The sequence below is a fragment of the Oryzias latipes genome, chromosome 16 (assembly GCF_002234675.1).
Source record: "Oryzias latipes chromosome 16, ASM223467v1".
Lineage (NCBI taxonomy): Eukaryota > Metazoa > Chordata > Actinopteri > Beloniformes > Adrianichthyidae > Oryzias > Oryzias latipes.
The window spans coordinates 1,014,777-1,030,761 of NC_019874.2; the positions used below are offsets into that span (position 1 = coordinate 1,014,777).

The 15,985-nt window shown below is 44.5% G+C and overlaps 1 protein-coding gene across 4 annotated transcripts; it reads right to left on the reverse strand.

Annotated features, from left to right (window-relative positions):
• Positions 1-977: 977 nt before the first annotated feature.
• Positions 978-15,975, reverse strand: LOC105353750 (glucocorticoid modulatory element-binding protein 1). Of its 4 annotated transcripts, none has more exons than XM_023963904.1 (9): positions 15,870-15,975; positions 14,449-14,501; positions 8,124-8,239; positions 6,895-6,998; positions 3,702-3,886; positions 3,478-3,600; positions 2,278-2,415; positions 1,970-2,086; positions 978-1,891 (listed from the first exon to the last, which is right to left on the reverse strand). In XM_023963904.1, exons 2-9 carry the CDS (start codon positions 14,462-14,464, stop codon positions 1,449-1,451), a joined length of 1,242 nt encoding a protein of 413 aa, XP_023819672.1. In that variant the 5' UTR covers positions 14,465-14,501; positions 15,870-15,975; the 3' UTR covers positions 978-1,448. The 4 variants fall into 4 exon arrangements, with proteins under 4 accessions (XP_023819672.1, XP_011471639.2, XP_023819673.1 ...); XM_011473337.2 differs by having other exon boundaries at positions 3,478-3,624; XM_023963905.1 differs by lacking the exons at positions 14,449-14,501; positions 15,870-15,975 and adding an exon at positions 7,116-7,371 and having other exon boundaries at positions 3,478-3,624; positions 8,124-8,233.
• Positions 15,976-15,985: the final 10 nt, after the last annotated feature.

The following is a 15,985-nucleotide window of genomic DNA, read 5'->3' on the forward strand; positions in this document are numbered from 1 at the left end:
ACATCATCTTCCTCATCCCGGTTGGCATCTGGCTCAGAACTGCTCCAATTTACTCGCCATTTCTTTGCACTGGTAATGTTAGGCTGGGGTGTAAGCATGTAAAACAAAGGAGTGATGGAAAGTGAGGGCAGGCTCACTCATTTGAATCCCGTTTGAAAAAGAGCTCATTTGTGATTTGTTTGTTTGTTTGTTTGTTTTGTCACATGAACAGCATTTTCACAAAAGACAGGATAATAAAACAGATGCTAAGACTCGATCATTTACATTGAGTAGAACAGTAAAACATGCAGAGGTGCTAATGTTGAGACCCCCCCCCCGATACCCAAAAATGGATACAAATAAAGACAAAGAAATAAAAGGACATATGACAACAAAGGAACAATTTACATAAACTAATTAGATCTTGGCTAGCTGTCTCTTTTTATTTGATTTTGTAGATTGACAGGGAGTTTGAAGAGAGCAGTAGGTCAGCGTAGGTATTTCATGATGTGGGCCCTTGACATCGTGTTCTGTTGAAGTGTCGTTCAGGAGCCTGTGGTGAATTTGGCGTTTGAACGTGAAGTAATTATTTATGTGAAGGTGGTGTATAGTGCACTATGTGCACTATATTCAAACATACAGGCCAGGAGCAAATACATGAATATCAAGTGTATCTTTAATTTATCAAATGAAGGTGCATTGTGGGTATGCCATTTGGAGAAAGTTGCAATTCTCTGAATCTTTTTTTTAACAATTGTACATAATTAGCCAGTAAAGTGCATACCAAAGCAGTATTGCAGAAACTATGTCCTAGAAGACGACACAGTTTTTTTTTCTAAATTTGTCCAAAAACAGCATCATCACACGTATCCCTTGTGCTATCCTATGACCCCCCCCTTACAATGACGTGTTCTCCCTACCATGACAAAGGTGGAAAGATTTCATGTAATCCATGGACACCAGTGAAGATCACAAATCATTGAAGAAAAATGGTTCAGAGCACTGTCTAGTGGGTCTAGATGACCCAACTCCCGACGTTAAAGGGCCTAGGATAGAACAAGGGTTACACGACCACTAAGAATGCTTTTAAAAAAGATCCAAAAATGGTGAGAGTGGCATTTAACTGAAAAATGTCAAGGAGATCTCGTGAAAAGTGACAGAAAATGTGAGATAAGATCAAAATCAAGGAAATATGATCAAGTAAAGTTTGGCTTCATAACAGCTTTTGTTTTCTTGATTTTTGTTGTTTTGAGATCGGGAATTACATTTGTCTTGTCTCCGCGCTGCAGGAGAAACAACAATCCTGATAACTCATTTATGTGTCGTTCAGAAACAGGAGTAAACAACATCAACGCAGATAATCTCCTTACAGGCCAATGTTCTTCTTAGAAGTGCTGGGGAGGCTGTGCTCAAAATACCACCCACCTAAAACCTTTGAACATTTTATCTTGGCATTTTTTAACATTCCCTCACATTTTTGCCATATTGTTATGTTTCTCTTCTTCTCTGCTTTTGCTTGGACTTTCTTTGTCCCCAACATCCTCCCTTTTCAGTTGGCAGAGTCCCAAAAGCTTGTCTGACCTCTGTCCATTCACAACGGTGTCCTCCTGTCTCTGAGCCGTCTCCTGCTTTCCTGCCCTGCTGACCTCATGCTCCCTCAGACTGCCCTGTCCATCCCCGCATGCCTTGCTAGCTCCAACCCGAGGATCAGTGAAGGAAGAGGACTGGGGGAAAATCCCATTGTGGGATGCAGATCCCAAGTCGACATCAGACAGAGAACAGATCCCTGTCTTTGTTTTTGCAGTGTCCCGCTGGGTGCGGCGGTTCTTCCGGCTCTGATACTGTTTTGAGGAGGAGTTTGTGTAAGATCTGCAACTCAGCTTGCTCCCCTCCCCCAGGATATCATTCAGCGCTGCAGAAAAACAAGATATTAACTGTAAAAGTTGCATCGCTGAGCACTGAGAGTATTGACTCTCGGCAGCTTTCTCACCATAAACACGGTGATGGATTTTGCTCTCTTCACTCTGCCTGCATCTTATGTCCACAGTTTGTTTCACTGACTCCAAAAGCCCAAACATCTCACACAGGGAATTCAACATGAAAGTATCTGCCAAAGACAAGAGAATCAAAACTAAGCTACAAACCTGGAATCTTCACAATATCCCTAAAGATGCACTAAAATCCTTCCCTTTCCTGCCCCAAGAAGGTTTAGAGACATTTATCTGAATTTTCCTGGAATCAAGTTTAGCTTATTTTCCTAAAACTTCTTTGTCAGATAAAGATTTGAAGTAGCTGTACCTGCTTCCTGCAGGTCGGCCTTTTCCCTGCAAAGCTCCACTCTTTGGAGAGCTGTCAACAGTTCACTCTGGACACTTGAAAGAACTTCCCCCATCAGGCCCGAGTCTGCCACGCCCCTCCACAGACGCAGGACTCCATCTAGAGGGGGTTCAAAGACGGCCACAGCTGGGAATCAAGGGTTTGTGAGTGAAAACAGATCTTTCTGTGTGTGGGCTGAGGGAAAAAACACAGAAGAGCAAGAATGAGGGGAGAGCTGAAGATCTGAGACAGAAAAAACACTGGAGGAAATCTCCAGATGGAAAGCAGAAAAGTATTATTTAAGGAGGAATAAGGAGCAGGATTTGGAGAGGATGCTAACATTTAAAGACCCACTTCACTGCAAATGAGGAATCGGGTGTTTTTATCATGTTCTTGTGGCATTTTCCTGATGATGGAGAACATATATAAAGAAAGTTAAGATTACGTAAAATAGCTTCGCTGAGTATTTCTTTATTCAAATCGATGTGAATCAGGGGCAGATGAAAAAATGTCATTTGAACAAGCTTGTAGGTGTGACGTGAACCACTGCAGCAGGCCACAAGAACAGGAAGTATTTTGAAGGAGAATTAAATGCATTGTAGAAGCCATATAGCTTTAAGTTGATCTATCCGTCTTTGTCAAAAGTTTCACCCAAGCTGCCTCACCGGGAACTGTACATTTGTCTTAAGCCCTGCAAAAAGGAATCCTGAGGGTGCAGCAATCTGCAGTCTGCAGTCTGCCATTTACAGGATCACCGCAGGCTGTTTTACTCCAGCCTGCTCCACCTGGAACAATGCCTAATCAGGTCACCTTCAAATGCCCTTAAATCAAAGCTTGGACCATGCAGGAAAAAGACACACCTGAAAATGCCAGCTACTGTTAAATAAAGGGGCGTGACGCCGAGCCTGTCTGCTGTCAGCAGCTTTTTAACAACAGTATGCAGGAATGGCTGAACCGCAGATACAGGGGACAAACAGCTGTGACTGTAAGACGGCAGATGGACCACAGGTAAAACAACACGTCGTTTAACTGACAGGAAACCCATGACCTGCATATAAACCACAGAATTATTCAACTGAACACACAACACACTCCATTGGGGATTTACTGTGCAGCCATAGACGAGTACTTCAGGTCAGCCACAGTTTAAATATTCCCAGAGAACGACCAGTGAATACTTACCAGGTGTGTCAGCTCTCTTTCTCTTGAGAGAATGCCAACTGGATGCTGTGAAATGTACAAGCCGTGGCAGACCACTACTCCAGCCTGCTGTTGCTCTGCTCTCGTTCTCCAAACGCCCCTCTGCTGCATCATGGGGGGACAAGAGCTCTTTCAAAGGGTTGCAAATGTGTCAATTCAAAGTGTGTCATAAAAACAGCAAACTGTTCATGCCAAACACAATCTACCTGTCATGGGGGGCACCTGTCCTCCAGACGGCTGAGGGGCCACACAGGATGAGCCTGGTTGCATGGGGGTCCCCATAGAGGGCCGTGGGCCGTTGGTCCGGACGTTGAATTTAGTGCTGCGGCAGGTGTTGCTGCACATGTGATTGTGCCGATAGAAATCTATCTCCCCAGAGTCCATCATTCTCCTTCAGAAAGACACCATAATATCGTTGAATATCTGGAAAAAAACTATTTTATGCAACAGTTTCTATTTGGGTTTTTGTCACTGGAATTTTTGATCTCAACATGGGAGTTAGAATAGAATACTATATTTCTCAAACACTTTGGTGCATTTCTCACAACAGAATTAAACTTTGCACAACATTCAGTTATTGGGGCACAACCTATTGGCAGTTTCATCTTCATTTCATTCCACAGCAAATGCTGTTGGACACGAAGCAAATGACTGAATCCAAATCTCTGCAAAATGATCCCTTTTGTCTTGCTTTTGATCATTATTCATTTCTTTGAATCATGTCCGTCCAAATTACAATACTTGTACAGGTCATAGTCATTGTTTCCACAACTAATAGTCTTCATCTCGTTGCACACAAAGCTGTTGAACAGGTTGCCCATCATTTTGTACATTCTTTTAAAAATATATTTTATGGTGAGGATGGGTGGAGGAAGAGGCCAACCACATAAACAGATAGCTGATCAAATCCAGGCACACTTGTGGATCATGTGGTAAACGATGGCCTCACGATGGCTGTGGCTGGTCAAAGCATGCAGCAAAATGTTGGGAGAAGCACCGTAGGTTCCTCTATTCAGACTTTAGGTTTCGTTGGAAGAACAGGTGTAACTTATGGTTATTCAGCACAAACTCATTTGTTCTGTACTATCATAGTCATACGACTGGTTTGCATTGGGACATGACCTGGTAAGCCTTTACATGTAGACTTACAATTCACCACACATAGTGTGCTGTGATGTCAAAATAAAGAAAATAGTATTATGGTACAGTACTGTAAACATTTAGCATGTTGACATTTGTTTCTTTTTCTTAACGTCATAAAGGATTGCATGACAACCTAGAAGGAGTGAAAGGAAGAGGTCCCCTAAGAGCACATTCAGTGTCTTAGTTTTTATTGAATTCTAGTTTCAAAATGTCTTGATGATGCTGTCTTCACTTTACAGGACATTGGGAACACTTCCAGAGAAATCTGTCCCAATGAAAACATGTTCAGACCTTTTGACTTCATTTATTCAAAGATGCTGGAGTCATACATTGTCATTTTAACAACACTGACACTTTAATTGTCATAAATACTTGCCTTTAGGATCAAACTATCCATTTTGATGAAGAGACTTGCTTTTGTTCAAGTGACTTTCCATTTTGAAATGTGACTCACTGTTGCAGGTTATCTACCAGGTTTTCCAGATCGCACTAATTGTTTTGAGAAAAAGCATTTAGCAGTCCTCCAAACTTTAATACTGTTGTGAGAAATGCACCAAAGCATAAAACTCTAATTGGAATCATTTTTTTTCAAGCAATCAAAAAAACAACTAAAGAAGACAAACAAACAAGAAATTACATGACTGACTGACGACAGCAGCAGCAGAGCAGACCCACTAAACTCAGCTGAACAGGTGAGCTGAATGTTTATTGATAACGTTCCAAATGTTTGGAAGCTCATTTGTTTCATTTAGCATTTATTAATGTTTTATTCATTGATCGGGGCTTACAGGGTCTCTGCAGACGTTGATGAAGACGTCTGTGTCCCTGCAGCTCTGCACTTCCATCCTTTCTTCCTCCATGACAGACATGATCCCTAAGTCTGTGTGATGCTTCCATCTGAGGAGGAGCACTTTTTGGCATTTTCAACGTTCTATTGTTTACCTTCAGCATTGGTGTTCTGCGCATGACAGGTTCATGATGTAAGGTGACAAATGGACTTCAGGGTATGTGAATGATGATGGCAAAATAAAGTAGCAGTCCTCCGCACCGTGTCTCTGAGCTCCTTATTTTACACATGAAACTGCGCTTTACCGCCACCGAACCCCGGAAAGACGGCTCCACTGACAATAATCTGATTTTCAGTCGTCAAAAGGTTCAGGATTTCTTTGTTTCGGAAATAAATTCGAATAAACAAATAAATAAATTCACAATATGCTCCACATCTTTCATCTTCAAGCTAAACTCATATAAACAAACAACTTTGGGGTTTTTTTCCTTGTTAATCTTACTTTTTACTCGTAAATTTACAAGATTTTAAGTTGTAAATGTACGAGAAAAAAACTCGCAAATTTACAATTTAAAAGTCGTAATTTAAAAAAAAATCTTTGTAAACTTGCCCTAAAAGTCCATCATAGACCTGAAAGAAGGTTTCTCCTTCTTGACAAAGATGGCTTCTTTCTCTCCTCGCTCTAACCATCCTTTCTCTCTGGCTAGAGTTCGGACTTCCCTGTCCTGGAACGAGTGGTCTGTGGCCTTCAGGTGGAGGTGCACTGCAGACTCAGCTCCACCTGAGTTGGCTCTGTGATGTTGGTAAAACCACTTTTCAGATGAAAAGAAACTGAAAGTATCATAATACAAAAAAACGTTCCATAAAATTCTTCATTTATATTTAATGTTACTAAGGGTTTAAAGAATGCAGGCTGTCCTGACATAGTTTTACTCAGAACATCTGGCCCTCTTTGCAACAAGTTTGCCCCCCCTCCCTTGTCATATCCAGTCAATGGTTAAGATTAACCCTTGTGCTATCTTAGATGACCCCCCCCTTACATTGACGTGTTCTCCCTACATGACAAAGGTGGATAAAGGTGGAAAGATTTCATGTAATCCATGGACACCAGTGAAGATCACAAATCATTGAAGAAAAAAGGTTCAGAGCACTGTCTAGTGGGTCTAGATGACCCCACTCCCAATGGTAAAGTGCCTAGGATAGCACAAGGGTTTAAAGAGAAGATGCACATAACTCATTTCCATACACGCCCTTTACCATGACACCAACAACATCCAAGACTGACAAAGCGTCACTCAGCAAGGCAGCAAGCAAATCCTCCTATCAGCAGACGCCTGCTTTACCTTCTATGTCTGGAATGGAGATGAAAAAACAGCAACTGCAGACTACAGGCTGCACTTTAGGCATCAGCCTTAAAACCCCAACTCAACAGAGTAATAAACAGAAGTTTGAGCAGCTGCTATATTTACCTGAGCATGACCCCTCCCACTCTGATGGCTCTCTTCCAGTCCTTCAGAGTAGCTTTCCCTGCCAGGTGCACAAATTGCTTAGGACTAATGAGCTGGTCATCAAACTGTGGGGAACAACACAAAGTGAGTGATGCAGCAACAACATATCCTGTAATCAGAGCACCACAAAAGAAACACTGAAGAACTTCTGAAGGACATCCAGGACATCTATCCATGCACACCTGACAGTGTGAAGGAGCAAAGCAAGGCCTGACTGTGTGTGTAACAAGAGAGCATTGGCCAGTCCTGTTGATGTGGACTTCACACCTCTGCTGGGTTTGTCTGACAGCAAAGGTGGGAAAGTGCTGAGCGGCATGTGTGTGAAATCCCAGATGAAGCTCCGTTTTCTCCAAGAAGCAGCTGAGTGCGATAAATGCTGGGAGTGAGACGGCTTCTCAGGCCAAAGCAGACAGACGATCTCTCTGCAGTGAGTGTGATCTTTAATAAAAGGGAAGCGAGTAACAAATACATTCCAGAAAAAGATCATTTGATGTAGTGGTTACTTTTTATACTAAAACGAATAAGTATGCTGTTACATTTGCTCAAATGACACTTGAGAAATTTAAAACAATTGTTTAGTAAGAGTATAGTCTAGAACGACAATTTTACTTTTACTTAAATACATGTCTTATCAAATGAAAACACTAATATTCCTCAGCAACTTCAGGTTACTTCTTAAACTTTTTTAGTGATATGTTAATGTCATGGCATCAAAATAATAACACAATAATCTCTTTTTCTACAAATATTCTTACGGATAACAAAAAGACCTCCTAAAAAGCAATAGGAATTGTGATTCAGTTGCAGATGCAAGAATTTCCCTTTATTATTATGTTTCGTCGTGATGATGTACTGTTTGTGATTTTCAAAAGTAAGAAAAATATGAATACAATATTTTTAAAGTCCCAATCTGATTTTAAAAAAAGCTTTTTTCTGATGTTTTAACATGTTCTTGTGGCATTTTTCTGAAGATGGAGGGCATATATAAAAAAATTAAGTTTAAATTTGCATTTCTAAGTATTTCTTTATCTGAATAGGAGCTGATGAAAAATGTTGTTTGTCTCCAGCAGACGGACAGATTTTTAGATGAAAAATAAATGAATCCATAAAAATTTTCATTGGATAGATAAAGCTGCTGTGGTGTAACATTGTTTACATAAATAAATACATAAACAAATATATAAACTTACTTGGACACATCTGACGTTGATCCCAGGGCACACAAACTTCTTCAGGAGCAGCACCGCCCTGCTGTCTCCACAAGTGATACGGTAGCCATACTCAGTCTGCTCCACCTTCCCATCATCTAAACATTACAGAACAAGAACATCTGCATTTGCTGCAAAAATGTTTGCGTTTTACCACTGAGGGCAATATTAGTAGGAGTGGGATTATATAAGCTTGCTTCTTCCCACTCCTTTTCAAGCAATAGATCAAACTCTTTGACTACAATGCTTGAAATAAATCAATAAATCAAAGGGCAGAGGCGCCAAGGTGAAAGTATTCTTGACTTTAATGCAAGAATAGAGCACACCAATTGCTCCACAAAGGTTAACCAACATAGACTTCTCCAATCCAACACTCCAAATTCTCCTCTCAGACTCTCCAACTTCTCCACTCAGACTCCCACACTGACAGCTGTATCTGGTTCTCTTTTAAGTGGTAAGCCCCTCCTCCTGGGCGTTGCTCTCCATCAGTCCAAAGAGAAAATAGGGACAAGTGTTTACATTGTTCAAGAACATAAACATACAGGAATAAACAGTTTCATTCAACTAAACATTCTGTGTCGTGTACAGAAAAATAACAATAATCATCAATAAAAATAAATACAAACAGTGACCGATGCGTCACATGACCCAGGGTGTCCATGACCACTTCCGGGTTACCGGGTTACTTCCGGGTAAACAAACCAACGTTAATGTTGGCGTCGTGTGTGCTTCGTGTTAATGTATGCATGGGGATGGTGAGTCGGCAACCTAGTGTGCACCCAGGGCTACCTGCAGAGGGATAGGGACGGAATGAAAAGGGTAAGCTGATGTAAATGACGTGTTACCGGGTCCGAGCGTGCGCGTCTATGCGCACGTGTGTGTGTGTGCGAGCGTGTGTGCATGCGTGTGCGCCTGCAGCGGCAGCTGACGGTTCTACACCGTCACATCATCCCCCTCCTCTGGGAGATTGGCGATGTGCGGCAATCTGGACAGGAAATCTGCCACTATGTTTTGTTTTCCGGGACGGTGACGTACGTTAAATTTGTACGGCTGAAGCGCCAGATACCAGCGCGTAAGCCGGTTGTGGTGGTCCTCCATGGTATTTATCCATGTCAGGGCCCTGTGGTCTGTCTCAAGGTCGAATTCTCTGCCAAGTAAGTAGTACCTCAAGCTATCCAACGCCCACTTAATGGCAAGTCCTTCCTTCTCCACAGTGGAGTACCTTGTCTCTCTCGGCTGCAGTTTCCGACTGAGGTACAGGACTGGTCGCTCTTCACCTGGGTCTCCCTGAGCCAGGACAGCACCAAGTCCGACTGCTGAGGCATCCACTTGGACGAGGAACCTTTGATCAAAGTTAGGACTCTTGAGAACAGGACAGGAACACAATTTATTTTTCAATGCTTGGAAAGCCTGTTCACACTCATCTGTCCAGGTCACGGGGTTTTTCTGCCTCTTCTCTGTAAGGGCAGTGAGAGGAGCTGCAATGGTGGCGAACTGATGGACAAACCGCCGGTACCATCCAGCTAACCCCAGGAAGGAGCGTACCTCTTTCTTGGTGCGTGGTCGAGGGCAATTGCGGATAACTTCAACTTTATCCACCTGCGGACGCACCTCACCACCTCCCAGCAGGTACCCCAGGTAACGAGTTTCCTTCCGGGCCCACTCACACTTGCTCACGTTTAAGGTCAGGCCTGCATTTTGTAGTTTCCTCAGGACCAGACGCAGGTGATCTAGGTGTTGCTCCCAGGTGTGACTGTAGATCACCACGTCATCCAAATAGGCTGCACTACAGTGGTTACATCCCTGCAGCACCCTGTCCATCAGGCGTTGGAACGTGGCTGGTGCTCCATGCAGACCAAAAGGCATAACTGTAAACTGAAACAGTCCAGCAGGTGTTTTGAACGCCGTGTATGGTCGACAGGTGTTGCTGAGAGGTACTTGCCAGTAACCCTTGCATAGGTCAAGAGTGGTGATGAAATTAGCAGCCCCGATCTTCTCCAGCAGGTCGTCAATCCTCGGCATTGGATATGCGTCGAACTCCGAAACGGCGTTCAGTTTCCTGAAGTCGATGCATATCCGCAGTGAGTCGTCTTTTTTGGGAACGATCACCACCGGACTGCTCCACTCTGAGTTGGACGGCTCAATGACACCTAGCTCCAGCATCTTCCTCACCTCATCGTTCAGCCTTCCCACCAACTTCTGTGGTACCCGATAAGGCCGTTGCCGGATTGGTCGTCCATCTTGGAGCCGTATGGAATGGCTAATGAGTGTAGTTCTTCCTGGCTGTGCAGAAAAAAGAGATGGCGTTTCACGAAATAAGTCCATTATCTGTGTAGTCTGTTCCGGAGGTAAAAGTGACAGAGACGGAGGGGTTGAGTGAGTCAGTGCTCCCAGATCAGAGTCCAAGTCTTCCTCAGTCTTCACAGCTCTCACTAGCAAAGACTTCTCTGTTGGATGGTTAGCACCTTCCTTCCACTCTTTAAGTAGATTCACGTGGTATGTCTGCTTTTCTTTCTTTTTGTCAGGATGGTGCACCTCATAGGTGACAGGTCCCATCCTGCGGAGAATGGTGTATGGCCCTTGCCACTTTGCCAGTAGTTTGCTGGTACAAGAGGGAAGAAGTAGCAGAACCTTCTGACCTGGTAGGAGTTCACGGTGACGGGCCTGCTGGTCGTACCACGTCTTCCGACTCCTTTGGGCCTCTCGTTGGTTGACTTCTGCCTCTTCCCTGTACTTTGCCAACCGTTCTCTCATCTCCAGGACAAACTGGATCACACCCCTTTCTGAGGTCTTTGTGAATTTGGCCTCCCAGCTCTTCTTGAGGAGATCCAGTGGGCCTTGGACATCCCAGCCATAGAGGAGTTCGAATGGTGAGAAGCCTGTTGAAGCTTGTGGGACTTCCCTATAAGCAAACAACAGGAATGGTAGCCAACGATCCCAGTCCTTCCCTGTGTCACTCACGAACTTCTGCAGCATCCTCTTCAGGGTCTGGTTGAAACGTTCCACCAAGCCATTGGTCTGTGGGTGGTACGGTGTCGCCTTGATGGCAGTGATGCCAAGCTGCTGTTGGAACAGTTTCATCAACCGAGAGGTGAAGTTGGTTCCTTGGTCTGTCAGAATTTCATCCGGTATTCCTACTCTGGAGAAAAACTGAATTAACGCTCTCATGACTGCAGGAGCTGTAATGGTGCGCAGGGGAAAAGCTTCTGGGAACCGTGTAGCATAATCACAGACCACCAGGATGTATTCGTGACCGCTACTGCTCTTAGGTAAAGGTCCAACAATGTCCATGGCTATTCTCCTGAATGGAGTGGAAATTATAGGAAGTGGGTGTAGTAATGCTCTGTCAGACTTGTGTGTTATTGCAGTTTTCTGGCAGGTAGGACATGTTGCACAGTACGTCTGAATGTCAGTGTACATTGATGGCCAGAAAAAACGTGAACTGACCCGCAGATAGGTTTTGTGACGACCCAGGTGACCCGCCCATGGGAGTGTGTGCGCTAAGTGCATGACGAGTGGCCTGCAGGTGGTTGGAAGAACTAACCGTAGGTGTTCACCTTCAGCTGCATACAGAACATCATCAGCAACAATAAACCGCACATTTCCCAAACATTTGTCACTCTCTGTTGTCACCTTGGCAAACAATGGTTTTAAAGTTTGGTCCTCTTTCTGCAAAGCCGAAATGTCAGCGGGTATGTCAAATGTTTCTGCTGTTGTTGTGATCTCAGGATCCAGCAACTTAAGTTTTTTCTCAAACCGTCTTTGACGACGGGATTTTCTGGGCATTTCTTTGCCTCCATCAAAGAAATCGTCATCCAAACGTGGAAGACTTTGCATTCCCGCTTTAGCCTGAGCTCTAGTTAGCACAGGTGCTGAGACAGTAACAGCTAGCTCATCATTAGCTTTAGCTGTTTCAGTAGCCTCATTTAATAAGTCCCCAAACATAGGTAAATCACACCCCAAAATTAAATCAACAGGTAGGTTCTCTACCACCCCGACAGTCAAAAGATAGGATTGTTCATTTATGGTCACTGTTACATCCGCTTTTGGGTACAAATGTTGGTCGCCATGAACACACACAACACTTGTTTGCCTGCTATAATCAAGTCCACCAAAAGGGATTAAACTCTGTTTGACCAGAGAAAAAAAACTGCCCGTGTCCAACATAGCAGTAACCTGCTGTCCGTTCACAGTCACCTGTTTAAGTGGCTGGAAAGTGTCTTTGTCCATGTGCACAGGCCCTGCTCCTGTGACAGTCTCTGGCCTGGGTGCGTAGCAAGCACCTGTGAATTTAGTCTTGCGGATTGGACATACGGAGGCTTTGTGACCAATCTGCTGGCAATAGAAACACACAAGGTCCTTACCCGCCGCTCGCTGGTTAGGTGCTGGGTTGGTACCTTGCGTTGCCTGATGGAAGTCTCTCCGTGCAGGTCTCAGTGGAGCGGTTTGAATGGGAAGACGCTGATCCCCACCCGACGGCCGTGCAGACGCTCCTCGTCGAGCGTTGAGATACTGCAGCGCAAGCCGGGCAGCGGTGAGGCCATCCTCCGGGTCATGCTCCTTCACCCACGTCCTCACGTCAGCTGGAAGCACACGCAGCAGCTGCTCCAGGATGACGATCTCCCCGATCTGCTCCTTGCTGTGTTGCTCTGGGCGGATCCAGCGACGGTAGAGGCCCTTCAGGCGGTGGTATGTCTCAGTCGGATTCTCCCCAGATGGCACCACAGTAGACCGGAACTGCTGACGGTAAGTTTCTGGCGAGATGTCAAATTTTACCAGGAGTGCGTCTTTCAGGTCCTTGTAGATGTGGGCTTGCTGCTCGTCCATTGCTGTGTAGGCCTCCAACGCCTTTCCGGACAGCAGTGGCACCAGGCGACATGCCCACTCAGTCTCTGGCCATCTCCACGTCCTGGCAATCCGTTCAAAACGTAGCAGGTAATTTTCAATGTCCTCACCTGTCTGATATGGAGGGACCTTTGGCTCCATGTAAGGTCTCCAATCAGGTGGCTGTAAACTGACTCTGCTCTGTGGTTGATCTGACCAGCTGGAGTCCTCCTGTGCCACTGGATGCCGTCGACGGGACGTTGCAGCTGGTGTTGGCAGATCCAACCTTGGGCTACTCACTGCGGCTGAGCTTGGTCCAGCGGCTTTGGGACTGATGTTACGCCGCCGACCAGAATGGTGCTCTGCCCTGGAAAAAGAGGCTTCCAAACCTTGGAGGGCAGCGATGAATCTGTCCTCCCGCTGCTGCTGTCCACGGAGGAAGTCTCTCATCATAGCCGCCAAGTCACCTTCTGGGCCTTTGGTCAGGCCTGGAGAACCACCCGAGGCACCAGGATCTACCACCTCCTCCTCAGAGGATGAATTGGACAACAGAGGGACTGCATCCGATGTTGGTTCCATCTCCTCCTTCTGGGAACGCAGACCTCTGTGTCTCACCTTTTTGCGGCCAGCCATCTGCTTATCCCACTTCTGACACCAACTGTCGTGGGTCCCACCAGGGAATGATTGGGCAGAGGCGCCAAGGTGAAAGTATTCTTGACTTTAATGCAAGAATAGAGCACACCAATTGCTCCACAAAGGTTAACCAACATAGACTTCTCCAATCCAACACTCCAAATTCTCCTCTCAGACTCTCCAACTTCTCCACTCAGACTCCCACACTGACAGCTGTATCTGGTTCTCTTTTAAGTGGTAAGCCCCTCCTCCTGGGCGTTGCTCTCCATCAGTCCAAAGAGAAAATAGGGACAAGTGTTTACATTGTTCAAGAACATAAACATACAGGAATAAACAGTTTCATTCAACTAAACATTCTGTGTCGTGTACAGAAAAATAACAATAATCATCAATAAAAATAAATACAAACAGTGACCGATGCGTCACATGACCCAGGGTGTCCATGACCACTTCCGGGTTACCGGGTTACTTCCGGGTAAACAAACCAACGTTAATGTTGGCGTCGTGTGTGCTTCGTGTTAATGTATGCATGGGGATGGTGAGTCGGCAACCTAGTGTGCACCCAGGGCTACCTGCAGAGGGATAGGGACGGAATGAAAAGGGTAAGCTGATGTAAATGACGTGTTACCGGGTCCGAGCGTGCGCGTCTATGCGCACGTGTGTGTGTGCGAGCGTGTGTGCATGCGTGTGCGCCTGCAGCGGCAGCTGACGGTTCTACACCGTCACAACAATGCTTGAAATAAATCAATAAATCAAAATCAAATCAATATTTATGAAGTTTATTTCTATCTGAATTACCCTAAAAATGTAAATAAAGTTCAGGCAAAAAAACAAAAATATGATCTGTCACCTTCACAAGTTTCCATGGTGAGGATTGGATGGGGTGCAATGTCCCAGGTTGTCCTGTAGAGGGAGACAGAGTTCGACACTGCAGGTCATCCTTTACAGGAGTTTTCTATTGAGAGCAGCTTCATGCATGTATTATGTTAGCTTCATGTTGTATTATTTAAATATATCATAGTATGAACAATATACTGATAGATAATTAGTTAAGAAAAATAAGTAATTTTGTAATGTTGTCAACAAAATGTTCATTTGTTCTTTGTTTATATAATCGTGCTACCCACGCAGCTGCAGGAGAACTCTGTTCCCTCTACTGCTCCTTCTCTGTCCTGATATGCCCTGAAGACAGAGTGACTTCAGCACCGGCCAAAAGCAACGCCAGCTGAGCTGCACGCACAAAGGATCATGCAGGCAGCATGCACGCCGCATGCACGCCGCTTAATACACAGATCTGGAAGAAAACCTTTCCAATTAAGTTCTGCATTAAAACTGTTATTTACATTTGACTGATAAAATACTTAACTGCTGCATTCTAGGCATCTCTGACCATTTCAGAGAATGTGAAAAAGAAAATGTGGGCCAAGTAACTTGGCCCACATTTAAGAAGTAATCTATTATTTATTCAACAGTATGTCAAGGAAGGTTCTCGTTTTCATAACCAAGAGATTAACATTTGTTCCAAAAAGCTGTAAGAATAAGCAGCAACAAACTGGAAAATGTTTTGTGCGGCTAAACACAACCAAGATGCTTTGCTGCTCCATGCAGGTCAATAACAACAGGGTAAAGACAGACACACTCATGGGATGGAAAACACCGAATACATTTAAGCATAAAGCACTATGCATCCAAAGCTTAAAGCTAGCATTATTAACGTGATGTGTTGTGAAAAAACACAGATAGTAGTGTCCTCCGCTTCCTAATTTGGTTGTAAAACCGTTATTCCAAAAATACAGATAAACTATACAAATTGGGTTGGGACAAATTCTGTCTTAATTACGTTAGATGTGATTTTCTGTAGTTTAAACCAGGCCACAGTGAACATAAAGACATTCATTATTGAAATTTTTGTAAATTGTTGTAATTTCTAGAAGAGCAATGAAACCAGATGCTGCGGTGAGGGATTAGAGGATACATGTTTTCAGTCATCATTTAATTATTGTGTTGCATTAAAATGTTGAGAACAGAAGAAGAAAAAACTCTTTGTTGGTATTTTGCATTTGAGACACACAAAGTCATTCAATGCAAAACAGGCCACAACAAATGGATCCACATATTATATACACCGTGTCGTTAAGTGGCTTACGGCAGATCAGGCTGTGGGCACGGACGGTCGCGTGCCCTCCTTTCGCTGACGTGCGCTCGTGCCCACCTCCCCTCTCTTAATGCCAACTTTAACGCGACTCCTAAAGTGAATAAAGTTCCACTCACCGCGTTTCAGCGGGACGGGCCGCATCCGCTGCGGGACAGAGACGCTGCAGTCTGCCTCTTTGCCGCTCCGCGGCTCCCGCCGTGAAGACGGCCTTTGCCTGGGAAGCATCTGTCCC

Bases quoted from the DNA above. Each gene is read 5' to 3' on its own strand.
- LOC105353750 (XM_011473337.2), bottom strand. The intron at 3,887-6,894 runs GTAAATATAGCA...GTCTTTCTGAAG, and splicing joins GTGGGAGGGGTCATGCTCAG to GAGAATGATGGACTCTGGGG. The intron at 3,625-3,701 runs GTAGATTGTGTT...ACCCTTTGAAAG, and splicing joins ACAGGTGCCCCCCATGACAG to AGCTCTTGTCCCCCCATGAT.